Here is a 26,899-nt window from a genome sequence, read left to right on the forward strand (position 1 = left end):
TGGGCACTCTCATTTGGGCATCTTGGCAGAATGGATAAAGGGCCCTAAAAAGGTACTGCTTAGGTATTCTACTTTTTTATTCTTTTTTCTTTTTTTTTAAATTTATTTTTTATTTTCAGCATAACAGTATTCATTATTTTTGTACCACACCCAGTGTTCCATGCAATCTGTGCCCTGTATAATACCCACCATCTGGTACCCCAACCTCCCACCCCCCGCCCCTTCAAAACTCTCAGATTGTTTTTCAGAGTCCATAGTCTCTCATGGTTCACCTCCCCTTCCAATTTACCCCAACTCCCTTCTACTTTTGAGAATATTAAATGTAATGGACTGTGAATATATGAAAATCAGTTATTTTCAAAAATCTTTTGCATCATTTTTAGTAATAGTCCAAACTTAGAAGCCCTCTAGCCATCCAACCATGGTGAAAAAGCACATATATCATGGATGTTTTTGTGATGTAACCTCAGAGAGACAAACGTTCAGGAAGAGATAATCATGGGGAGACAACTCATGTTTTAAGATTAAGCAAAAGAGTACATATAATTGTACCAGCAATATTTTCTCAACATAATAAAGGCAAAAAGTCATTAGAAAAAGATAGGTGGGAAATACTGTAAAATATTATTAATGTTTTTCTTTACAAGGAGGGGTTGTAAGTGTTCCCATTTTCCTTATTTGTTTATGTTTTATAAAATTACTCAAATGAGCATGTATTATTCTGCAGTTGAGACACATGAAATAACCCAGAGTTTAAAAACCAAAAAATCAAAGACTGGTCCATAACTAGTAATCTCTTTGTCATAATGTTTGATTCGATCTCTGTTGTGTGCTGGGGCCAGTCCTCTGATCTCTCTGTGCCTCATTTTCCCCCCCTAGAATTATTCTTGTTTTCTCAGTCCCAGAAAATAGTGTGTCTTCTCGGTTCAGCCTTCTCTGTGTGTAGGTTAGTCCCTCTCAGTGAGTTGCTTCAAAAGCTGGGCTTGGAAATGGTCCCTGAAACTGAGAGCACTTGACCCTTCCAACTCTTGTGAGCATTGCTTGTTGGTGAGTGGGACCTGTTAGTCATAGACTGGGCTGGTACCTGGCTTCACCCCAGAACCCGAGTGCTGGCTGATGTTTTTCTTTTGGCGATTCCCACTGTGTGGTTTGAATCTTCTTGGACATCTGTATACCCACTAATCAAGTCACCTTGTAGGAATGGCTGGCCACTCCTTCCAGGTTGTAGCTGTGTCCTTGGCAAGTTCATCTTACTCTCCTTCTGTCTGGTTAGGCATTCTCTGTTTGATGAACCTGTTCATGATTGCAAGCATTCAGCTTGCCTTGAACTTGAGTTTTCAAAATTGCTGTGGAGAAGTGCAGGGGGAAGGCATTTCAGAGAGTGCGATCTTTCAGTCTGGGGCAGGACCTCTTACAGAGTAGAGTATCTTCTCCAGCCTGAGAGCCTCCACAGAGCCCCCTTCATGTCTCTGTTCCTCAGGCTGTAGATGAACGGGTTCAGCATGGGGGTGACCATTGTATATATCACAGATGCAACCATTCCAGTGTCTGCTGAGTAGGAAGATGACGGCTGGAAATACACCAGAAAAAGTGTCCCATAGAAGAGGGTGACCACTGACAGGTGAGAGCCACATGTCGAGAAGACCTTGTGCTTCCCCCCATCTGAGGGGACCCTGAGGATGGTGTGCATGATGTGGGCATAAGAGACCAGGACACAGGTGAGAGGGACCACACCTGCAAGGGCTCCTTCAGCAAACATCATGACCTGAAAGATCTGGGTGTCTGAGCAGGCAAGTTTGAGGAGTGGTGGTACATCACAGAAAAAGTGTGGGATGGAATGGGAGGCACAGAAGGAGAACTGAGCCATGAGGAGGGTGAGTGAGAAGGCCAGGAGGTGGGCGCAGAGCCAGGATGAGGCGACCAGCAGCAGGCAGCGCTGGGGACACATGATGGTGGTGTAGTGGAGAGGAAGGCAGATGGCCACATAGCGATCATATGCCATCACAGCCAACAGGAAGTCATCCAGCAGGGCCAATGCTATGAAGAAGTACATCTGCATGAGGCAGCCAGTGTAAGTGATGGTGTGCTGCTGAGTGAGGGTGTTCACCAGCACCTTGGGGACAATGGTACAGGATAAGCAGGTATCAATGAGGGACAGGTTGGCCAGGAAGAAGTACATGGGGGTGTGGAGGTGCTGGTCAGAAACTATGGCCAAGATGATGAGCAGGTTCCCCAACACGGTGACCAGGTACATACCCAGGAAGAGCCCGAAGAGGAGAGGCTGCTGCTCTGGGTGGTCAGAGAAGCCCAGGAGTCGGAAGTCGGAGATGCTTGTGTGGTTTCTGATTTCCTTAAATAGAGAAATTGGAAGAGAATTTTGCTTAAATAATGTAGGCCCTGAATAATACAGACCTCCAGGGCTTTGATCTGTTTTTCTGTGTTCTTTGAAAAGGTCACTGAGAATCACTAGCACTGTAATCTGGGTTTGTAAACATTGAGGGCTGTGGACTATGGTAATGAGGCATGAGGATGAGCTGTAGTTTGGGTTCTAGATTCCTGTCATGTAGCAAGTTTTTGGCATGGATTGTCTGAGTGACATGAACCGGGATTCACCTGAGAGAACTTTGGCAAATTCAGTTCCTTTTCTGAAAGACTTGGAACAAGAAGCTTGGTCTCTTCTCTTCTGGAGCTCATTTTGGGGTCCTGCATCTACTAGGATTTTGTGGGCACTGCAGGGAGACTGTGTGTACGTGTGTGAGTGTGAAAGTTCATCTTCGGGGAGATGGTGGAGGAGTTGTCTCTCCAGAGAGGAGCCAGTGGAGACTAGGGGTATGCAGGTGTAGTGGGGTGTTCTGCTGACCTTTGCGTTAGAGCACCATTCCGCTGAGTCAGCGTGGACATGAGAACATTGCAAACTGAGATGAGCTCTCTTATTAATGACATACCAGCTTCGTTGTCCTCATCAACCTCACCACCACCTTTCTTTTTATGTTCTGGGCTTTGATGTCCTGGAGACAGGATGGGAAGCTTTTCTCTGCCTCTTATCTTGGTCTAAGCTTGGCCAGTTATTGAACTCCGAATGTGTGTTTCCTCATTTGGACCATGTGCAGCACCTTCATGGAGTATTGAGGTGATGACTGAGATAACATGTACGGAGAGCAGGCTACTGTCGAGGCTCCTGCCATTGTTGGTCACACTTGCTGACTGTGAAGCAGGGACACACGATGCAGTAGAAAAGCGTCAGATGCCCTGCTTTACAGCTTTACAGCTCTGTTCCTCACGTGCCTTTTAAATTCGGGGACAGTTTTTCTCACTTGGAGCCTTATTTTCCTTCTCTGTAAGATATGCATGCTAGCCTTACCTGATAGGCGTGTTGAGGGGACCAAGGGCTGGAATCCGCTGAAGTTTCTTTATCAACCATGCTGTGCAGTCATGATGAGAAATTCCCATGTTCCTGTTTAATGGTGTGGAGAAACAGTCAACAAACGTTCAGTGGCGGCATCACTTCATGCCATGTTTGTTTTGGGTTGTGATAAAAATGTAATATACCCTTGGGAGTTGGACAGATAATCCCCACTCTTTACTTTTTTTTTCCTTTATTTTTTATTTCTTTAGAGAGAGAGATTGAGGATGAGAGTGAGTGAGTGAGGAGTGAGAGAGAGACAGAGGGAGAGGAAGAGCATCTCCAGCAGACTTCCCGCTGAGGAAGAGCCCACGTAGGGCTTGATCGAGCATCCTAAGATCAGACCCCAGCTAAAATCAAGGGTTGGATGCCCAACAGACTGAGCCACCAAAACGCCCCACTCCCACTTTTACTCTTTAAAGATTTTATTATTTATTTGACAGACAGAGATCATAAGTATGCAAAAAGGCAGGTATGCACAGAGAGAGAGAGATAGAGAGAGAGGAGGAAGCAGGCTTCCTGCTGAGCAGGGAGCCCAATATGGGACCTGGTCCCAGGACCCTGGGATCATGACCTGAGCCTAAGGCAGAGGCTTTAATCCACTGAGCCACCCAGGTGCCCCCACTCTTTACTCTATATGATTTTGAGAAAGTTGCTAAACTTTTTAAATGGGATAATATCTTTTAAATGGGATAATATCTGAGTTCAATGAATCCAGTGTTTGTGAAGATTACATTGGGATAAAAAATGATGGTGTAATGTTTAGACCAAGGCCGGCACTTAGTAAGTGCTCAGTAAATAGGTCTAGTGTTGTAATTGCTTTTTTTTTTTTTTTTAAATAACATGCGGGTGCGTTGAGGTTGTGGTGTTGTGGGCTGTGCCTCTAGATTGGGCTTGCCACTTGCGGGATAAGAACACCAAAAACCACCTCCACCACTGTGACCATGACACCATCAGCAGCGTCAGCAGCACTGGCTCTGAAGAGTTAAATCTCTACTCAGACCTGTCAGTGGCAAAGCCATGGACATTTTGGGATCTGAAGCCATGTGTAAACTTGGACAAATCACAGAATCATCAGAGCTCCCCCCTGCCTCAGTGATTAATGGAGGAATGGGAATGACTGAGTCTATCTGGAATAGTTTTTAGATGAAGAGAGGGTACGAACAAGTTTGGTAAGCTGATTGGATGTAGAGGAGTCAGTTACTAGAACTGACTTGGTGTGGTGGCTGAGTTTCTGGAACCACACCCACCCAAGTGGACTGAGAGGGAAGTGTGCTTTGTCCAGGACACAGATGGGGGTGGGGAAGAGTGGTCTGAAGCCCATTCTCTTCAATGACTTCAGACTAAGGGACATGAAGAACCCCCGAAGTAGGTGGCCCTGCTCGTGATCCGAAGAGCCAGAAATTGATTGGCAGATGAGGATGTAGGATAGAAAGAGGGAAAGCAGAAGGAGCAGGATTATTTCTCTGTGTGTGTTTGTGTGTGTGTGTGTGTGTGTGTGTGTGCGCGTGTGCAAGCATGCTTACAAGGGGGCTAAGGTAGACGGCTCTCTTGCCATCCATATGCCTCTGTTCTTACCTGGACATGCTGGCCAGCCTCAGTCTCTGACACTTCCAGGGAGGAGATAGGGTTTGCTAGAGAAGACATGGCTGTAGTGAGTCACAGAGCCCTTCCCTGTCTGTAGGAACAGCACAGACTAAAGACTTTGGTCTTGGTGATATCTCAGGCACAGGTGCTGCTGACTTTTGACAGGCAGTGTCTCTTGGGACCCATTCCCAATCTTCTAGTTAGAGCCCAGATGGGCCAATTGTCCAACCACCAGCTGGCCCGTCTGCATCAGGGTCCCCTGAGTCCTGGTAGTGTCAGTGATAATACCATTCAGATGACCAGGGCTGGGATCCCTGGGGGACTCCTGGTTTTTCCCCTGGGTGAGATGCTGCTTGGCTGCATCCTCCTGGTCTGATCCTGAACGGGGCCTATCTGTATCATAGAGTCACCCTTTCTAATTAGAGCCCAGTCCCCATGAATGAGATACAGTCAATCCTGGACAATAAGAAAAAAATTGAAGATAAAACAGATCAGGCGGGGAGTGGGAGGTTGGGGTACCAGGTGGTGGGTATTATAGAGGGCACGGATTGCATGGAGCACTGGGTGTGGTGAAAAAATAATGAATAATGTTTTTCTGAAAATAAATAAATTGAAAAAAAAAAACAACAGATCAGGAGCAGGGGTACCTGGGTTGCTCAGTTGTTTGGGCATCTAACTCTTGATTTTCACTCAGATCATGATCTTGTGGCTTGCGATGGCCCTGTGTTGCTAATAATCATGACTTTTCTTTCATTCTGGATGAAAGTAAGCCCTGTCCTCTTTGGAACAGTTTCTTTTAGCTTTGTCTGTTTCTGAACTTTAAATAAATGTGCTCATCCACTTGGTGCACACATGCATTCCTTTCTGATGAAGAATTTGCTTGTCCTTTTTCCTCTGCTCCTCCACCATCTCATTGTGCTCTCTCTCTGTATCAAATGAATCAATCGATATATAAATAATATCTTTAAAAAACTCTAGATTAAGAAAATGATCAATACTTCAACTATCAGGGCGCCTGGGTGGCTCAGTGGGCTGGGCATCTGCTCGGGTCATGGTCTCAGGTTCCTGGGATGGAGCCCTGCATTGGGCTCTCTACTTGGTGGGGAGCCTGTTTCCCCCTCTCTCTCTGCCTGCCTCTCTGCCTACTTGTGATCTCTCTGTCAAATAAATAAATGAAATCTTTAAAAAATACAAAGAAAATCCCACTTCAAATATCATATAGTAGAGGGACTATTCCTATTTTCAGTGTCCCCAGAGATCAGAGATATGAATACTATGTAGCCTGTCTATAAAACTCAGGATGCAATCTCTAAATTATTTTTTAAAGATTGATTTATTCAGTTTTGGAGGGAGAGAGCATGGGTAGGATGAGAGAGGGAGAGGGAGAAAGAATCCCACACCAACTCTGTGCCAAGAGCTGAGCTCCGTGCTGGGCTGGATCTCATAACACTGAGATCAGGACCTGAACCCAGATCAAGAGTTGGACCCCATAAGTCAATCAGAGAGAATCAATTATCATATGGTTTCACTTATTTGTGGAGCATAACAAATAGCATGGAGGACTTGGGGAGTTAGGAGAAGGGAGTTGGGGGATATTGGAAGGGGAGGTGAACCATGAGAGACTATGGACTCTGAAAAACTATCTGAGGGTTTTGAAGTGGTTGGGGGTGGGAGGTTGGGGGAAGCATGTGGTGGGTATTAGAGAGGGTACGGATTGCATGGAACACTGGGTGTGGTACAAAAACAATGAATACTGTTATGCTGAAAATTAAAAAAAAAAAAAAAGAGTTGGACCCCGAACTGCAGGTGCCATCCAGGTGTCCTAATCTCTGAATTTTTAAATTAATTTTTTGCTGTAATTGTATCATACTCTCAAAAAAAGTTTGTAAAACATCTGTGCTCTTGAATGAGTGGTAATATAATGAATGTCCATTCTCCCAGCACTCAGCTTAAATAGTTGAATCCTGCAGATGCCCTGTGTGGACCCATTTTTCCATCACATCCTTTCCTCCCCCTTTTGAGGAAATCACCGTTGTGAGCACTGTGTATCATTTCTTGTTGCTCTTTGTAGTTTTGCCACATATGCATCTTTGGGGGAGGTCCTGGAGAAGATGTGACCCCCAGTTGACTCATGAATTAGCCCTAGGGAATGGGAGGCTCCCTATCCCTTCCCCTGACCTCAGAATGTAGCTCTGCCCACTCTTCCCATGATGGGAGCCATTTTCAAGCACACAGCCCTGAGTTAGCCATGTGCCTTCGAGACCCTCTGGGAGGCTAAGTGACTGAACCCCTGTGAAGCCTCTCTGTATAGAAACTCTTGTGATTCTGGGAGAGGGTGTGCCCATCTACTTGTCTTGGGGTGCCCTAGATAAGACATGCCCTGCGTGTAAGTTCCCTTGCTTAGTAACACTGTTGCTACCAATGGGCATGGCCTATCTCTTTCCTTGGTCTCTCCCTGCTCTCTTTTCCAGTGTTCAGTTCACACTGTATAGTTAACTCTAAATGTGCCTGTTTTTGTCCTTTATGGGAATGGAATTACACTTTTTACATTCTTCTGTGAACTGGGCTTGTTGGTTAGCATTCTTCCTTCACACTCAATCACGTAACTGAAGGGTGTTCATGTTCAGTAGTATCTTGTACAGATCACAGCACCTCCTTATGCACCCCTGTAGCCAGTCAGTATTCTGATTTCAGACATTTTGAGTTTGGAATTACTGTGTGTGTATGCTGTCTGTGATTCTCTCACAGGGTCCTGGGGACACAAACATACATTATTTCCACAACAGAAGGAATGTGTAGTCACACTGAGTACAACTAGTTCAGGCTATACATACCCTCGTGTAAATTCAGATTATGGTGACCTGCTCAATGAGTTCACTGCAAAATCACAGAAAATCCTTCTTTCATGAGATATTTTTGTATCACAGAAATGTAGATAGATACTCTGGTGCCCATGTAGTAGTAATCAGGGTATGTACTTTAAAAAGTTAATCAGTGAAGAGTAAGACGTAAGGAAAACTGTGCAAAACACAAACACCCCCCAACACCCAGGAAATATTAGAAACCAGTCCCCTCTGTGCAACTTCCCAGATTTAGAAGTCAAATGTGGCCAGTATATCTGACACTCATTTTGTGTGTCCTGCTAATAATCATGACTTTTCTTTCATTCTGGATGAAAGTAAGCCCTGTCCTCTTTGGAACAGTTTCTTTTAGCTTTGTCTGTTTCTGAACTTTAAATAAATGTGCTCATCCACTATGTATTCTTTTCTCTGGCTCCTTCTGTTCAATATTTTTACTTATATGAGATTTATCTGGATATGTGTATGTAGTGGCGGTATGTTCATTACCATTGCTGTGAGTTGATCATTCTGGTACCTGAGTCTTGGTGCACACATGCATTCCTTTCTGTTGTGTACATGCCCAGGAATGGCAAGGCTAGGTTCCAAGATATCCGTATCCTCCAGTTGGGTACACGTTGTGAAACTGACCTCCAGGGAGATTGTCCCACATTGCATTTGGATCAGCAGCGTGTGAGAGCGCTCATTGGACCACATCCTGGCTAAGTCCTGGTGGTTTCAGCCTTTTCCACTGTGGTCATGTTGCTGTGTGTGTGGTTTGGGTCTCATCTCCTGATGGTTTGATTTTATATTTCAGTGGTTAATTATGAGATTGAGTTCCTTATAAATACTCATTAGCATTTTAAAAAAGATTTATTTATCTTAGAGAAAGAGTGAAAGAGCAAGAGAGAAGGGAGCCAGGGGGAGGGATGGAGGGAGAGGGACGAGAGAAGCTGACTCAGGGCTTGATCTCACCAGCCAGAGATCGTGACCTGAGGGGAAATCAAGAGTGAGGCTTAACTGAGTGAGCCATCCAGGTGCTACTCATTAGTATTTTTATTTCCTTATTTTGAAAGTGCTTGTTTCAGTTTTTATTCATTTTTTCCGTTTAGTTATCTGTCATATTCAGATGTATTTATAGAACTATGTAGAACTATTTATTCTAGATCCTAGTCCTTTGTTGATTTATGTACATGATAAACATTTCCTCTATCTCTGGTTTGTCATTTCACTGTTTATAGTGCTGTTTGCTAAATCAGTATTTTTATTTTAACTGATTGAATTCATCATTTTTTTTTTCCCTGAGTGCTTTATTTGCGTCTGGTTGAAGTGGTGCTTTCTTTCATGAGTTCAGGAAGATATTTGCCAGCATTTTCTTTTAAAAACTTTTTAATTTTGCTTTCCCCAGTCAGTTCTTTAGTGCATCTGGAACTGATTTTTGTGTGTGTAGTGAAGTGTGTGTCTGAGTGTGGGGGGTTGTGTGTGTCTGTGTTTTATTTGTTTTTGTATGATGGTAACTAATTATTAATTCCAGTGGTTCTTCCGTAGACTCTTTTGAATTGCAATTGTATGGAAATGTTATTTGTAAACAAAATGCTCCCATGTTTCTTCCTGTAGAGAATTTACATCCTCTCTGTCTTTTCTCTCTCACTGCCCTGGATGAGACCTCAGGTCTAGTGTTGGAGTGCTGTGGGGAGAGCTGGTATTCTCATTCCTTGTTTAGACCACAGATTTAAGTGTGTGATAACCCTTATGTATTATATATGCCATATGTTTAAAACAAGGCAACCTTTTTCAGGTTAAGAAAGTTTTCTTTCATCCCCATTTTGCCAAGAGGACCTTTCAGTGAGTGGATGTTGGAGTTTATGACATGTTTTTTCTTCCATCTGTTGAGATGTTCTTGCATCAGATAATTTTTGGCCTTTGCCAAATTATAAATATGGTGACTTACTTTGGCTGAGTTTTGAATGTAAAATCCACCTTTCCTTCCTGGGAAAACTCAGCTTGGTAATGATTCATTTTATTTTCTTCTGAATTGTTATGATTGTATTGCTAATATTTTACTTTGGGTGGTGCATTTATTTTATAAATTTCTTTGATGCATTTATCCTCATGGAGATCAACTTGTTATGGTAATTGTTTGCAATGTTATTGTCAGCTTTTGGTATGAAGTTTGTGTTAATCTCATAAAGGGAATTGGATGAGTGTTCCTGCATTTTCTATTTTTTTGAAAGGATTTATGTTTTCCTTCTTGGATTGTGTATAGAAAATCACTCTTGCAGCCATTTGGGCCTGAATCTTCCTTCAAGGAAGGGCTACTAATGAAACTTTCTCAATGGTTATAGGTTTATTTAGGTTTTGTTTTTTTTTTTTACTATATTAGTTTTGATGTGATATGTTTTTCTAGAAATCTATTTAAATTTTGAACTTTATATAACATTGTTTGTAATATCTTCTTTATTTTAATATCAGAGGTAATGTCACTCTTTTCTTCTTATTGATAATTAGTATTTTACCCTATAACCATTTTCATCAGAGGAATATAAATTAACTTTCCAAAAAATCTTTTAGCTTTGTAGATTTTATTCTATTTTATCATATTTTGCTCTTAGCTGTTTCTTGTTTGGATTGATATTTGTTGTTTTTTTTTCAGATGGATTCTAGACTTAATGTTTTGTAACCTTTTCTTTGGTTTTCTCACATTTGCATATAACTAATTTTCCTGTGAAAAATATCTTGTAAATAATGTTTTATAATTGGTTTTCATTCAGGTAACAATATTTTCTGAAAGCCATTTTGATTTCTTTTACTCCTAAGATTATTTCTAGCTGAATTTCCCTACTCCCAAATATAAATTTATTGTGGGGAACATTTTGTAATGTATATGGTTGTCAAATTACTATGTCATACATCTGAAGCTGATATTATTATGTTGCAGACTATTTGTCAACTACACTTCAATTTAAAAAATGATAGAACACTGTAGCTTAATTACACTGGAATTATAATAACAAAAAAAGAAAAATATTAAAAGAGAATGAAATGGGAAAAAAATGGTTAGCAGATTCAAGAAAACAGTTCCTTCACCAAAAATCAAAGAAGTTTTTTATGCCAGTACCATGCTGTCTTGGTGATCACAGCTTTATAGTAGGGTGTGGTGCAAAAACAATGAATACTGTTACACTGAAAATAAATGAAAAAAATTTTAAAAACCCCAAAACAATACGTAAAAAACAAATAAACATATTGAGATTATTAACTTCACTAATAAAATTATAGAAAATTAAAAAAAATCAAAGAAGTTTGTGTAAAACACCTTGCTCCCTGCAATACATGCCCTCCTTAATACTCATCACCAGGCTAACAATGAATCATGGAACACTACATCAAAAACTAATGATGAACTGTATGGTGACTAATGTAACATAAAGAAAAATATAAAAAAAATCAAAGAAGTTAAAACTAAGTCAAAGAGATACCATTTTGTCTATCATATCAGTTTTAATTAAGGGGAATATGTGAACATCAAAATACGGAGAAGATGGAGACAATTGGGCACTCTCATTTGGGCATCTTGACAGAATGGATAAAGGGCCCTAAAAAGGTACTACTTAGCATTCTAGTTTTGAAAATATTAAATGTAACAGACTATGAATATATGAAAATCATTTCTTTTCAGAATTTCAGAGAAATTCTGATTTCAGAATCAGAAATGGTTTCAGAAATCATTTCTTTCTTTCCTTTTCAGAGAAAATAATTTCTTTTGCATCATTATTTATAATAGTGAAAGCTTAGAAACCCCCTAATCATCCAACCGTAGTGAAAAAGCAAATATATCATGGATGTTTTTGTGATGTACCCTCAGAGAACCAAACATTCAGGAAGAGATAATCACAGGGAGACAACTCATGTTTTAAGACTAACCAAGAAAGTACATATAATTGTACCAGCAATATTTTCTCAACATAGTAAAGACAAAAAGTCATTAGAAAAAGATAGGTGGGAAATACTGTAAAATATTATCAATGTTTTTCTTTACAAGGAGGGGTTGTGAGTGTTCCCTTTTTTCCTATTTGTTTATGTTTTACAAATTAACTCTAATGAGCATGTATTATTCCGCAGTTGAGACACATGAAATAACCCAGAGTTTAAAAACCAAAAAATCAAAGACTTGTCCATAACTAGTAATCTCTTTGTCACAATCTTTGATCTGATCCTTGGGGTGTGTGTTGGGGCCAGTCCTCTGATCTCTCTGTGCCTCATTTTCCCCCTAGAATTATTCTTGTTTTCTCAGTCCCAGGAAATTGTGTGTCTTCTCAGTTCAGCCTTCTGTGTGTGTAGGTTCTCCCCTCTCAGTGAGTTGCTTCAAAAGCTGGGCTTGGAAATGGTCCCTGAAACTGAGAGCACTTGACTCTTCCAACTCTTGTGAGCATTGCTTGTTGGTGAGTGGGACCTGTTAGTCATAGACTGGGCTGGTACCTGGCTTCATCCCAGAACCTTAATTCTGTCTGAACCTCAAAATTCTCAATTTTGGCGATTCCCACTGTGTGGTTTGAATCTTCTTGGACATCTGTATACCCACTAATCAAGTCACCTTGTAGGAATGGCTGGCCACTCCTTCCAGGTTGTAGCTGTGTCCTTCACAAGTTGATCTTATTCTCCTGTCCAGTCAGACATCCTCTGTTTGATGAACCTGTTCATGATTGCAAGCATTCAGCTTGCCTTGAACTTGAGTTTTCAAAATTGCTGTGGAGAAGTGCAGGGGGAAGGCATTTCAGAGAGCCTGAACTTCCAGTCTGGGGCAGAACCTGTTATGGAGTAGAGTATCTTCTCCAACCTGAGAGCCTCCACAGAGCCCCCTTCATGTCTCTGTTCCTCAGGCTGTAGATGAACGGGTTCAGCATGGGGGTGACCATTGTATATATCACAGATACAACCATTCCAGTGTCTGCTGAGTAGGAGGATGAGGGCCGGAAATACACCAGAAAAAGTGTCCCATAGTAGAGAGTGACCACTGACAGGTGAGAGCCACATGTCGAGAAGACCTTGTGCTTCCTTCCAGATGAGGGGATCCTGAGGATGGTGTGCATGATGTGGGCATAAGAGACCAGGACACAGGTGAGAGGAATCATGCCTGTGAAAACTGCTTCAGTTAACATTGTGTCCTGATAGATCTGGGTGTCTGAGCAGGCAAGTTTGAGGAGTGGTGGTACATCACAGAAAAAGTGTGGGATGGAATGGGAGGCACAGAAGGAGAACTGAGCCATGAGGAGGGTGAGTGAGAAGGCCAGGAGGTGGGCGCAGAGCCAGGATGTGGCGACCAGCAGCAGGCAGCGTTGGGGACACATGATGGTGGTGTAGTGGAGAGGAAGGCAGATGGCCACATAGCGGTCATATGCCATCACGGCCAGCAGGAAGTCATCCAGCAGGGTCAATGCCATGAAGAAGTACATCTGCATGAGACACCCAGTATGGGAGATGGCATGGTGTTGTGTCTTAATGCTCACCAACACCTTGGGGACAATGGTGCAGGAAAAGCAGGTCTCAACGAAGGAAAGATTAGCCAGGAAGAAGTACATGGGGGTGTGGAGGTGCTGGTCAGAAAGTATGGCCAGGATGATGAGCAGGTTCCCCAACATGGTGACCAGGTACATGGCCAGGAAAAGCCCGAAGAGGAGAGGCTGCTGCTCTGGGTGGTCAGAGAAGCCCAGGAGCAGGAAGTCAGAGATGCTAGTTTGATTTCTAATTGCCATTTATAGTAGCAGAATTGCAGGGAATTCTTGCTTAAATGTACACAGACTCCAACAATTTATATCATTCAAAGCCTTTCATCGGTTTTCTCTGTTCTTTTCAGATGCCACTAAAATGCACTCCTGGTGCATGATGCACTCCATCTCTCACTGGTGGGCATGTAAGCATGTACAGATCTGAGAACTATGGACAGTAGCAACAGGGATCTTTTGGGGGGTCAACTTCATATTTTAGGTGTCTCGTAAATTGTCCTGTAGACCTCCAGGATGAGGCTGAACTGGAGCTTAGCTCGAAAGAATCTTCCTAGGTCTTAGTCCACCCTCCACTTTATTAAAAACTAAAATCTTAAGCTCATAGCTTAGAGGTGTGAGAAAAGATATCTTGAGGATGGGAATTTGCTGGACAGTTACTAAGGAGCATCCTGTCTAAATCCTCATTACTTTTTATAATTTAGGTAAATTATTTACATCCTTTGAACCTCATTTTCTTTACCTATAGATATACAGACATAAACCTACCCTATAGGACTGTTGAATGCCTCAAAATACCAGAATCAATGAAATGTTTTTTTCAGGACCTGTGTTGTAAAATCCATATTGAGAGATTTTATCTCATATATTTGGATGGTATAGAAGGATGAACCCACAAACAGGCAATGTCAGCCTGTGCTCATGTTATGAGCATGCTTTTTGAAGTGGCAACAAGATATATTCCCTTTGGGTCTGATGAGCCTTCCTGGGGCCCCAGCCTCCTGTGATGTTGAACAAGTCTGCTCAGTGTTTCTGGCTTCAGTTTCTGCATCTGCTTAAAGAGGATAATGATGCCAAAATCAGAAGGTTGTTGAGGATTAAATTATATAAGGATTGTACAGAACTAGAAGAGTGACTGTCTTATATCAAATGTTCATCAAATAGTAGCTTTCCCTGATACTACTGTTTTCTTTTGACAGAGGTAACAAAAGGAGGGTGCCTTCTGGAGTGACCAACTAGTCCTCCATGTTTGCCCTGGACTTTTCTACCCCCTTTCAAAACTGAACATTTCACTTCCAGGAAACACCCTCAGTCCTGAGAAAATTGGACTTTTTCTTGGTCCCGGTCTGTGGGAAGCTGAGTTTTCAAAACTTTAAGTTTCATATATAGAGTTTTAAGTGCCGTTCTCACCAATTTCGTCATCATGCCATTGGGTGGCAATAGCTCTGACCTAGTAGTACTGTGACAAAGCTTCCACTCAGACATGTGACATGTGCAGCCCAAGTTTGAGTCCCATGTCTACCATCTTGGCCAAATCATTTAACTTCTCAGAACCTCAGTTGGAAAATGAGCCTAAATAAATCTATTGCAAATACTTCTGATACTTAAAAATTAGCTAGGGTGTGCTGGCCTATTAATTATTGTGGAGATTGTTTCATTTGGTGGTGGTATAGACTGATTCTGGAAGCCACTCATAATCCCATGGGCTGAGAGGGAGTTGTCCATGAAAGTCAAGGGGTCCGGAGCACTATTATTGCACAGATACAATGTCTTGGCCACTGCTGGGGGCTTGGGAACCCCTGATCTGCACTGATTTCAGGCTGGACTATCAGGGAATTCATGGATATCAAGTAGAGGCTCTCCTTGTGGTGGTTAAGCAAGCCTGGTTGTATTTGACTGAGAGCAAGGAAGGGACAGGAAAGGAGGAGGGAATAGGGGAGGAGGAGGAGGAGGAAGTGTGTGTGTGTGTGTGTGTGTGTGTGTGTCTGTCTGTGACCAGTACCTCCCATCTCCACCCCCTCAGGTCTTACCTGGAAATTCTGACCATCCTCAGGTTTTGTGTCCATCACTGGGTGTTGGGTCTGTCTTGCCTATTTGGTTTGCTTCCCCTTCTTTTCCTCAAGAGGACTTGCTATGGGGCACCTGGGTGATGCAGTTGGTTAAGTGTCTGACTCTTGATTTCAGCTCAGGTTGGGATCTCAGGGTCATGGGATCGAGCCCCATGTTGGGCTCTGTGCTCAAGGTGGAGTCTACCTGGGAGTCTCTCACTCTCTCTCCCTCTGCCCCCACCAAACTCTAAAACACATAGATAAATCTTTAAAAAAAAAAAACACAAGAGGACTTGCTACAGCCTCAGTATTCTTCCTCCTCTGTAACAGCAGCATGGACTAAAGAGTTCTGGGCTGGAGCAACCCGTCGTCAGGAACAGGAGCCAGGGAGAGCTGTAGGCTTTTCATGTGTAGTATCTCCTGGGACCTAATCCCCAATCTCCTAGTTAGAGACAAGATGGGGCAAATGTCCAATCTCCCAGCTGGCCCTTCTGGGACCTGGATTTGTGAGTCCCAGCAGTGTCAGGAGCACCTTTGTCTCAGAGTGACCACATCTGTCTGCGACTCCTGAGAACCCCGCACCTGCTACCCTTGCCCTGGGCACAGGCAGGGGAGAGCTCTATCTCTTCCTTCCCCAACCTTCCATGGAGTTTACATACTCTAATCAGATTCCAATCCTCTTAAAGAAAATCTATACTTTCTCAGAAAATCATAATAATAAATGAATTGGACAGGTTTGGTGTAGGATGCGCTACACATTGTCTTCAAATTCCTACTGTTCTGTACATAGAAAGGGTGAGCAGACTTGTTCCCTGTAACTCCAGAGATGAGAGAGATGGATCATCTATAAATATCTGCTGAAATAGTAGAGGCTTCTGCATGCAAGGTTACTTTAAATTTCTTAAATTGTGAAATACATCATGTATAAAACACAGCTGCAAAACATGTAAGACCATTTTCTTACAGTTTTACCAGCTATGTGTATATATGTGAATCATGTATTATTTTTATTTGCCTATTTTTGTCTTTTACATGAATGGAACATTTACCTTCTTTCACTCAATTTTATGTTTTTTTTTTAAGATTTTACTTATTTATTTGAGAAAGAGAGAGAGAGAGTGAGAGAGAGCATGAGAGGGGAGAAGGTCAGAGGGAGAAGCAGACTCCCCGCAGAGCCGGGAGCCCGATGCAGGATGCTATCCTGGGACTCTGGGACCATGACCTGAGCCAAAGACAGTTGCCCAGCCAACTGAGCCACCCAGGCACCCGTCAATTTTATGTTTTTTTTTTTAATTGTTTTCTGTGGTCAAATAATCTTCAACAAAGCAGGGAAGAATATCCAGTGGAAAAAAGACAGTATCTTCAGCAAGTGGTGTTGGCAAAACTGGACAGCCACGTGCAGAAGAATGAAACTGGACCCTTACACCATACACACAAATAAACTCAAAATGGATGAAAATCCTAAATTTGAGACAGGAATCCATCAAAATCCTAGAGGAGAACATAGACAGCAACCTCTTTGAGCTCAGCTACAACAACTTATTTGCCAGACACATCTCCAAAGGCAAGGGAAACAAAAGCCAAAATGAACTGTTGGATCTTCATCAAGATAAAAATCTTTTTTGCACAGCAAAGGAAACAGGGCAGCATATGGAATGGGAGAAGATATTTGCAAATGTATTATCAGTAAAGAGCTATTTTCTAAAATCTATAAAGAACTTATTAACTCAACACCCAAAAACAACAACAAAAAAATCCAGTCAGGAAGTGGAGAGAAGACATGAACAGACATTTCTCCAAAGAAGACATACAGATGGCCAACAGACACATGAAAAAAGGCTCAAAAGCACTCGGCATTAGGGATATACAAAACCATTGGGTGTTATATGCAACTAATGAATTGTTGAACACTATATCTGAAACTAATGAGGTACTTTGTATCAGCTAATCGAATTTAAAGGAAGAAAAAAAAAGATACCATAAAAAGAACCACAGTGAGATACCATCTCACACCAGTCAGAATGGCTAAAATTAACTTAGGATGTTGCCAACAGATGTTGGCAAGGATGCAGAGAAAGGGGAACCCTCTTACACTCCTGGTGGGAATACAAACTGGTGCAGTCACTCTGGAAAATGGTATGGAGGTTCCTCAAAAGTTAAAAATAGAACTACCCTATGTCCCAGCAATTGCACTACTAGGTATTTATCCAAAGGATATAAACAGTGGTTCATAGCAGCAATGTTCACAATAGCCAAACTGTGGAAAGAGCCAAGATGTCCATCAGCTAATGAATGGGTAAAGAAGAGGTGGTATATATACATAACGGAAGATTACTCAGCCATCAAAAAGGATGGATTCTTGGCATTTGTAATGGTGTGGATGGAGTAGAGGGTATTATGCTAAGTGAAATAAGTCAGTCAAGGAAAGACAAATATCAGATGATTTCACTTATGTGGAATTTAAGAAACAAAACAGATGAGTGTAGGGGAAGGGAAGAAAAACAAATTAAGATGACATCAGAGAGGGAGACAAACCATAAGACTCAACTCTTGGAAACAAATGGAAGGTTGCTGGAGGGGAGGTGGCTGGGAATATGGGGTCACTGGGTGATGGGCATGAAGGAGGGCACTTGATGTAGTGAGCACTGGGTGTCATACACAACTCATGAATCACTAAATTCTACCTCTGAAACTAATAATACACCATGTGTAAATTAAGTTGAATTTAAATTAAAAGTTAAAAAATTATTTGCATGTAGTTGACACATAATGTTACATTAGTTTCAGGTGTACAACAGTGATTCAACTCCTCTCTGTGTCATGATGGGCTCACCACCAGTGCAGCTACTGTCTGTCAGCATACGACACTATTACAATACCACTGACTACATTCCCTATGCTGTGCCTTCTATTCCTGTGGGTTTTTCATTTCATAACTGGAAGCCTGTACCTCCCACTCCCCTTCACCCATTTTGCCTGCTCCCTGCCTCCCTTGCCTCTGGCAACCATCAGTTTGTTCTGTATTTATAGTCTGACTCTGCTTTTTGTTTGTTTATTCATTTGTTTTGTGTTTTAGATTCCACATGTAAGTGAAATCATATGGTATTTGTGTTTCTCTGTCTGGCTTATTTCACTTAGTGTAATACCTTGTGGGTCCATCCATGTTCAATTTTATGTTTTTTTTCCAATTTATTTACTTTCAGAAAAACAGTATTCATTATTTTTTCACCACACCCAGTGCTCCATGCAAGCCGTGCCCTCTATAATACCCACCACCTGGTACCCCAACTTCCCACCTGCCCCGCCACTTCAAACCCCTCAGATTGTTTTTCAGAGTCCATAGTCTCTCATGATTCACCTCCCCTTCCAATTTCCCCCAACTCCCTTCTCCTCTCTAACTCCCCATGTCTTCCATACTATTTGTTATGCTCCACAAAGAAGTGAAACCATGTGATAATTGACTCTCTCTGCTTGACTGATTTCACTCAGCATAATCTCTTCCAGTCCCGTCCATGTTGCTACAAAAGTTGGGTATTCATCCTTTCTGATGGAGGCATAATACTCCATAGTGTATATGGACCACATCTTCCTTATCCATTCATCCGTTGAAGGGCATCTTGGTTCTTTCCATAGTTTGGCGACCGTGGCCATTGCTGCTATAAACATTGGGGTACAGATGGCCCTTCTTTTCACGACATCTGTGTCTTTGGGGTAAATACCCAGGAGTGCAATGGCAGGGTCATAGGGAAGCTCTATTTTTAATTTCTTGAGGAATCTCCACACTGTTCTCCAAAGAGGCTGCACCAACTTGCATTCCCACCAACAGTGTAAGAGGGTTTTGACATTCATTCATATTGATACTTGTAGCTACAGGTTATTCTTTTTCACTGATGCATAAGAAAGGGTTACACTGTCCTACCTAATATCTTTAGGGCTCTTCATTTTGGAATTCAGAAACTTTCTCATTTTAGATATATAAGATTGTACATATTTATGATGATTTGATATGCATATACTTTGTAGAATGATGACCAATAAACATATCCATCACCTCACAGAATTACCATTTTTGTTTTGTGCTAAGAATGCTCAAGATTATTTACTCTCCCAGCAAACTGCAAGTATGTAATACTGTATTGTTAACCATCATCACCATGCTGTACACTAGATCCCAGAATTCATTCATCTAATAGCTGAGAGCTTGTACTCTTTGAAGGTCCACTTAATCATCCACCACACCTTTTCTTTTCCTCTCCAGAAAGTGGCTAATTTCCCCCCTCCCTCTTTTATATCCAATTCTCTTAGTTTCTCCTGGATAAGGTTATATTTTTCATCCAACTTTTCCTCACTTGAATCCTATACACCCCACAGCTTTAGATTATATTTCAGGAGTTGGAAGTGCCGAATAGCATTCCTCTATGAAGATTCTCTTTGATAGTGAAATTCTGGGCTGGAGGCAGGAGGGATGGAGAAAGGAGGCTGGGGGGACATTTTGTTATTGTGGATATTGGGGAGGCCTTTTCTGTACCCACTGGAATTCTTAAGAAAGTTGACAACATAGTGGTAAGGACCTAAAGACAGAATCATTTATAGTGAAACAGTTGGAAACACGATCACCAAGACAGCATGGTACTGGCATAAAACCAGACACATAGACCAGTGGAACAGAGTAGAGAACCCAGATATGGACCCTCAACTCTATGGTCAATTAATCTTAGACAAAACAGGAAAAAATATACAGTGGAAAAAAGACAGTCTCTTCAATAAATGGTGCTGGGAAAACTGGACAGCTATATGTAGAAGAATGAAACTTGACCATTCTCTTACACTGTACACAAAGATAAATTCAAAATGGATAAAAGACCTCAACATGAGACAGGAATCCATCAGAATCCTACAGGAGAACATAGGCAGTAATTTCTTTGATATCAGCCACAGCAACTTCTTTCAAGATATGTCTCCAAAGGCAAAGGAAACAAAAGCGAAAATAAACTTTTGGGACTTCATCAAAATCAAAAGCTTCTGCACAGCAAAGGAAACAGTCAAAAAAACAAAGAGGCAACCCACAGAATGGGAGAAGATATTTGCAAATGACAGTACAAACACTGAAATAATTTCAGGAGACACTTAGACTGAACTCACTTTGAGGATGTGTGATAATTCCCACCTTACTACAAATCTTTAGATGTTATCTGGGAAGGGTCCATGGACACACTGTCATCAAGTTTTGATATAGTGTCTGAAATTTATCTGAAGCTTGCTATATGCAAGACACTGTCTCAGAGACTTAAAACAGAAATAATATATATTTTAGGACACTTATTACATCATTTAATCCCCACAGCAGTCTACTTTTCATATGAAAACTGAGGTACAGAGGGGTTAATGTACTTGCCCAAGATCATGGGGTTAGTAATGGTGGATTTGGGGTTCTAGGCCAAGTAGTATAATCTCAGAACTAGGGAGCAGAAGCTCAGAGGGGTTAGGTAAATGATTCAAAGTGACTAAACTTAGAATTTTTCCTTTGACACCCACAACCATGTAGTGAGATTATTTATTGAATCCATTATGTAGATGAGGAAAATGAGAGTTCAAGGCATTTCATGGCTTGATTATGGTCACACAATTTGTGAGATCAAGATGCAACTTAAGTTTTCACTCTGAATCTTAGGAGCTTATTACTATGCCGGTGAAGCTACCTTCTTTGACAACTATGTGAACAGCTTTGGAGAGGTTATGAGCTGTTCTAAAGGTAACAGGAAAATCCATTAGCCAGACCCAAGGAGTTTGTGCATGAGATGAATAACTCATATGATGACAATATTGACTTACTGAGGCTTCATATGAGATTTAAAAAACATCACAACAGAATTTTTTCCAGCTTTTCTTGAGGATACTTTTTTACACAACACTGGTTATGTCTGTGACTCATATGAGCCAGAGACTACAAAAAAAAAAAAAAAAGGAAACTGTGTCTGATACAGTAAGACATCAATATTTGTGTCTCATTTTATTTATTTTTACCAAAAGGTATAATAACTTTCTATTGCAATTGTCTCATTTCCACTTACTGGACTGTGGCTAATTTTGACACAGAGCTATGGTTGATATATCTTTGCAATATTTTCATAATTCAACACAGTTCCTGGCACACAACAGGTGTTTCATGGGTTCTTGTTGAATGAATTAATGGGTTTTTCTATTCTGCTCTTCTGATCAGCTTTTTCAAGGCCTGCTTCATGTCCTTGTTCCTAAGACTATAGATAAAAGGATTCAGCATGGGAGTAACTACTGTATAGATGACAGTGACCACACGGTCCTTTGTCACTGAGTAGGTGGATGAGGGGCGAATGTACACAAATATTATGGTTCCATAGAATAGTGCCACAACCGTGAGGTGGGATCCACAGGTGGAGAAGACCTTGTACCTGCCTCCCCCGGAAGGGACCCTCAGAACGGCACGGGTGATGAAAACATAAGAGACAATAATCAAGATGAAGGGACTCATGATCACAAAGGAGCCCTCTGTGAAGGCCAGAAGCTCATTGACGGAGGTGTCAGAGCAGGAGAGCGTCAGAAGTGGCTGGACGTCACAGAAGAAGTGGTGGATGACGTTGGGCCCACAGAAGGAGAGGCGGGCCATGAGAATCGTGTGGGCGAGTGAGTGGAGGTGGGACAGCACCCAGGACGACATCACCAGCAGGAGACAGCGCTGGGGGCTCATGGTCGTGGTGTAATGCAGCGGGTGACAGATGGCCGTGTAGCGGTCAAGAGCCATGGCAGCCAGGAGGAAGCTGTCAGTGATCCCAAAGGCCACAAAGAAATACATCTGTGTGAGGCACTGGGCAAAGGGGACCTTCTTGTTCTGGCTCAGCATACTTGCCAGCATCCTTGGCACAATGACACTTGTAAAGCAGATGTCCACCAGGGAGAGGTTGGAAAGGAAGAAGTACATGGGGGTATGGAGGCGGGCATCCCCTCGGATGGCTGCAATGATGACTGAGTTGCCAGCCACGTTGACCAGATACATGGTGAGGAAGCTGGCAAAGAGCCACCCCCGCTCTTTGGGGTCACTGGTCAGTCCCAGGAGGAAGAATTCAGTCATACGGCTCTGGTTTCCCCTCAGCATTGCTTTCCTATAAGTAAAAAATATGGAGGAATGTTTGGTGTATGTCCTGGCTTGGGGTCTTCAGTCTGGTAGAGGAGATATCTATAACTTGTTCCAACTTGTGCCCTGCAGAAGGGGAGTTCTTTTAGACCACCATGTATTTTATGGTATGACTTCACAGCACTGGTGTTGGCTACCTTGATTTCAATTCCAACTTTGCATCTGACTAATTTTGTGGACTTGAACATGGTACTTCATCTGTTGTTTTTTATTTAAGAGACAAAATGTATACTACCCATGCTCTTAGACTATTCTGACAATATGTGGTAACAATCTTTGGAAAAATGTCCAGAAAGCAATCATTTCGCAAGTCGTATCTAGGACATATATGTTGCTTTGTTTGGCCTCAAGTGTTTTTTTTGTTTGTTTGTTTGTTTGTTTGTTTGTTTTGTTTTTAGAAGGAAAGAAAGAAGGTGGGAAGGGGCAGTGGGAGAGGGAGAGAGGGAGAATCTTAAGCAAGCTCCAAGCCCAGCATGGAGCCCAACATGGGGCTCCATTTCACAGCCCTGAGAGCATCACCTGAGCCATAATCAAGAGTCGGGCACTTAATTAACTGATCCACCCAGGTGTCTGGGCCTCAGCTTCTGATCAGCCTGCTAACCTCTAGTTCCTTCTACCTGGTGCTTCTTGCCAGGATTTCTACCTTCTGCTTCCCCAGTGTAAGGAAGGTAGGGTATCCCAAGTTCTCCCTGTACCAATCACATAACTACTATAGAGATTATATTCTTGGATCCAACCTTTCTTGAAAAAAAAAGTGGTTTTGGAATGCATTTGAGAATTTAATCATGGGCGAGAAGGTCAGACTAGGAGTGCTTGGGACCTGGAAATCTGACATGTCCATCACGGTGTGGAACTGTCAAAGTTGAGTGAGAAGTTGGAGAACTGTCTCTAGTAGGGGTAGGGGGAGCATAGTTACCTAACGTTGAACTTGGTGGTTTAGGGAGATGAGTGGCATCAATAAGGCACAGAGGAACTGAATCATGAGTGCTCTTATAGGCAAGAAGAGTCTAAGGGGCGGTAATGTGGGCAATGGAAATGTGGGAAGATGCAATATTCTGGCAAAAACACACTGAGAGGTATGCACAGAAAGGTGCTGAGGTTCAGGAATGGGTCCTCCCAAAGGCAAGAGCCAAGGCTCCAGCCTGGCAGGAACTGAGGCAGTAGTCATCTATCTACCAAGGTAGACATTCAGTTGAAGTGGGGCAAGACAAGGAACCATTGGGACATAGAATTAGAACCAGCCAGCAGCCACCTGGGTTGATAGCCAGATGCTGAGTCACAGAATATATACTCAATATGTCTACCCTGCCTAAGGATAAGATTGACTTCAGAGAAAACAGCAGAAAAGAGAGACTAGAAGTAGTGGTAGTAATCCTAGGTAAGGGAGGGTAGAATTAGGGATGCAATTTTTTTTTCCAATTTATTTATTTTCAGAAAAACATTATTCATTATTTTTTCACCACACCCAGTGCTCCATGCAAGCTGTGCCCTCTATAATACCCACCACCTGGTACCCCAATCTCCCACCTCCCCGCCACTTCAAACCCCTCAGATTGTTTTTCAGAGTCCATAGTCTCTCATGGTTCACCTCCCCTTCCAATTTACCCAAATTCCCTTCTCCTCTCTAACGCCCAGATGCAATTTGATTTGGAGAAGTCCATATCCTATACTTCTTTGTGTTCTCACCATCCTTCTGGTACTTTTGACAATGAGTCAGAAACAAACTAAGTACTAATGATATGTTTTTAATGCTTAGTTATCTTGAATGAAATTGGTGGCCCTGCTTAGGAGAACTCAGGCTTTTTTTGTTTCCCTTTTCACATCTTAACCGGTGCATGCACACAGCAGCATTGTTTTCTGAAGTTTTTCCTTACCCTTTGATATACTTGGAGCTCAGAAGGTCTGAATTGGATCCTTTCACTAGGCAAGGGCCCACCGAGGCCATCCATACAGCATCTGGATAGGTCCTTGGTGAAAGCGCTACCAAGGCAGGGTTCAAATCTGTTTTTGCTTCCCACTGTTTTACCTGGCTCATGTAGTTGTGTAATAAATATTGGCCAACAGATTGAACCAGAAATGTCATCCCTGACCACTCCTTGTAAGACTGTGTGTTTTAAATTCGTAACTGGAAGACTAGACTCCTAGAATCAGGAGAGGTGATGGAAAAAAACTCATGATTTGGAAATTAGTTCTGGTTCAGATATTGGAACCAGAGTGGTTCAGATAATAACCCTTGGAAATGGGAAAATAAAATGTCATGTCTTGAAGTTTACTGTTAAGTTCAAATAAGACAACATATCTGAAAAAGTATTTGAGATCTACAATATTCTATGTATATGTTGCTTATACTATGAATGATACTTTTTATTAGTATTCTGTACCTAATTGTGTACAGCTGAAAAATAATAGATATAATCTAGAGGAAATCAGACAAAGGGTAAGGGGTGGGTAAGCCAGGGTAGTGTGTTTTGGAGGGGGAACTGGTCACTGGGAGGAGAGTAAGTGCTAAGCTGGAGGGGACAACAGAGTGACAGGGTGACTCAGGACAAATTGGCCTTTCCTGGGAAGAGAGGGAAAAGGAACAAAGTTCTTAAGGATTTTCTGTTTAGGATAATTCTTATTGGAGTGTGTAGTTTTCTATGGTTATTGTAACAAATTACCATTAATTTAGTAGTTTAAAACAACACAAAGTTTTATTTCACAGTTCTGTAGGTCAGAAAGCTGAAAAAATCAAGATGTTGACAAGGCTACGTTCCATTCTGGAGACTCCACAGAAGAATCCAGTTCCTTGCCTTTTCCAGCTTCTAGAAATTGCACATTCCTTGGTGAGTGGCTCCCTCCCTCTGTCTTCAATGCCAGCAAGGATGGGTGAGTCCTTATGTTGCCATCTCTCTGGTTCTCTTTTGCCTCATCCGTCCGCATTTACGGACCCTGTGATTACACTAGGCTCATTTGGGTAACTGAGGATAATCCCTTTATTTTAAAGTTTTGGACTTCTGGCTTCCAGAACTGTGAAAGAATAAATTTCTGTTGTTTTGAGCCATCAAGCTTGTGGTAATTTGTTGTAGGAGCCCTAGGAAACTATATAGAAATCCTAACGAAGTATCAATGAAATAAACCCCTTGGCAAGAAAAATCACACACAAAAAAGAATGCCAGAAAAAAAATCATCAAGATAGGAGAAATTATTTTAGGCATTAGAGATAATTAGTCTTATACAATAGAAAATTTTATGAAAAATTTAAATGAAATGGGTACATTCTTCTAGAAATATATAAATTGTACAAGAATTATTTGAATAGACTAAGGAATTATTGAGAAAGTATAAATGGTAGTCAAAAACCTTCCCTTTCAAAAAATATCTGGCTCAAATGACTTTAAGTTAAGTTCTGCCAAACTTTCAAAATAGCTAATTCTATTTTATGCAAATTGTTCCAGAAACTAGTAACAGAGGGAAGAGGGTGACCTTTTGGCCCATTTTATAATGTTAGTGTAATACTGAGTCCAAAACCAGAATAAAAATAAGAGAAGAAAACTCTAAGTCCATTTTGTTTATGAACATATTCTTAAATATGTAAAATCTTAAATAAAGCAATTGTTAAATGAATCTAAGATAGTACTAAAAATATTAGATCATGAACAAGTGGGATTTGTCCCAGTAATGGAGATTTCACAAAACTCCATCAAATACTTCTTCATGTTAATAAGAGAAAGGGGGATAATATTGCATAATAATTTTTATCAAATCAGAACAAGAATTTTGCAAAGTTCAACGTCTGTTTACACTGACATCTGTTAGAAAACTAGGAACGGAATATTCTTAATTTGCTAAAAACTGCCTACACCCAAACCCTACACTAAATGGATAAACCTTAAATGTATTCCTTTAAAGATGAGAAACAAGACTACGATATCCATTACCACCACAAATGTTAAACATATTATTGGAAATTCTGTCTAACACTATAAGAAAAGAAAAAGATGGTAAAGGGATGGAAGGAAAAATATAAAACTTTCATTATTTAAAGAAGATAGGATCATCTTGGAAAAAAAGAATAGAGTCAATTGAAAAACTACTAGAACCAATAAGTGAGTTCAGCAGAGTGGCTGGATACATGATCAACTTAAAAATCCAAAGCATCTCTCTGGAATAGAATACAAATAACCAATATAATAGACTAGAAATAACTAATCAGAATATGTAGTAATAAATAAGATGTTATTCACTGTAGTAGAACAAACTCTAAAGCTATAGGAATTTATCTAAGAATAGACAACTCTACCATGCAAAGTCTAATAAAGAGTGTATAGATGATTAAAATAAGTGGAAAAAATCCATCTTCTTGGATGGAATGA

The 26,899-nt window shown here is 41.4% G+C and overlaps 3 protein-coding genes across 3 annotated transcripts; all 3 read right to left on the bottom strand.

The window, feature by feature from the left end:
* Positions 1-1,411: 1,411 nt before the first annotated feature.
* On the bottom strand, positions 1,412-3,421 carry LOC122917033 (olfactory receptor 1G1-like). The gene is made up of 2 exons (XM_044264383.1): positions 3,362-3,421; positions 1,412-2,350 (listed from the first exon to the last, which is right to left on the bottom strand). Exons 1-2 carry the CDS (start codon positions 3,419-3,421, stop codon positions 1,412-1,414), a joined length of 999 nt encoding a protein of 332 aa, XP_044120318.1.
* Positions 3,422-12,638: 9,217 nt separating this feature from the next.
* On the bottom strand, positions 12,639-13,580 carry LOC122917034 (olfactory receptor 1G1-like). Its single transcript, XM_044264384.1, has one exon. It carries the CDS (start codon positions 13,578-13,580, stop codon positions 12,639-12,641), a length of 942 nt encoding a protein of 313 aa, XP_044120319.1.
* Positions 13,581-21,575: 7,995 nt separating this feature from the next.
* LOC122916841 (olfactory receptor 1L6-like) lies at positions 21,576-22,505 on the bottom strand. The gene has a single exon (XM_044264229.1). It carries the CDS (start codon positions 22,503-22,505, stop codon positions 21,576-21,578), a length of 930 nt encoding a protein of 309 aa, XP_044120164.1.
* Positions 22,506-26,899: the final 4,394 nt, after the last annotated feature.

Source organism: Neovison vison, chromosome 9, assembly GCF_020171115.1.
Source record: "Neovison vison isolate M4711 chromosome 9, ASM_NN_V1, whole genome shotgun sequence".
NCBI lineage: Eukaryota > Metazoa > Chordata > Mammalia > Carnivora > Mustelidae > Neogale > Neogale vison.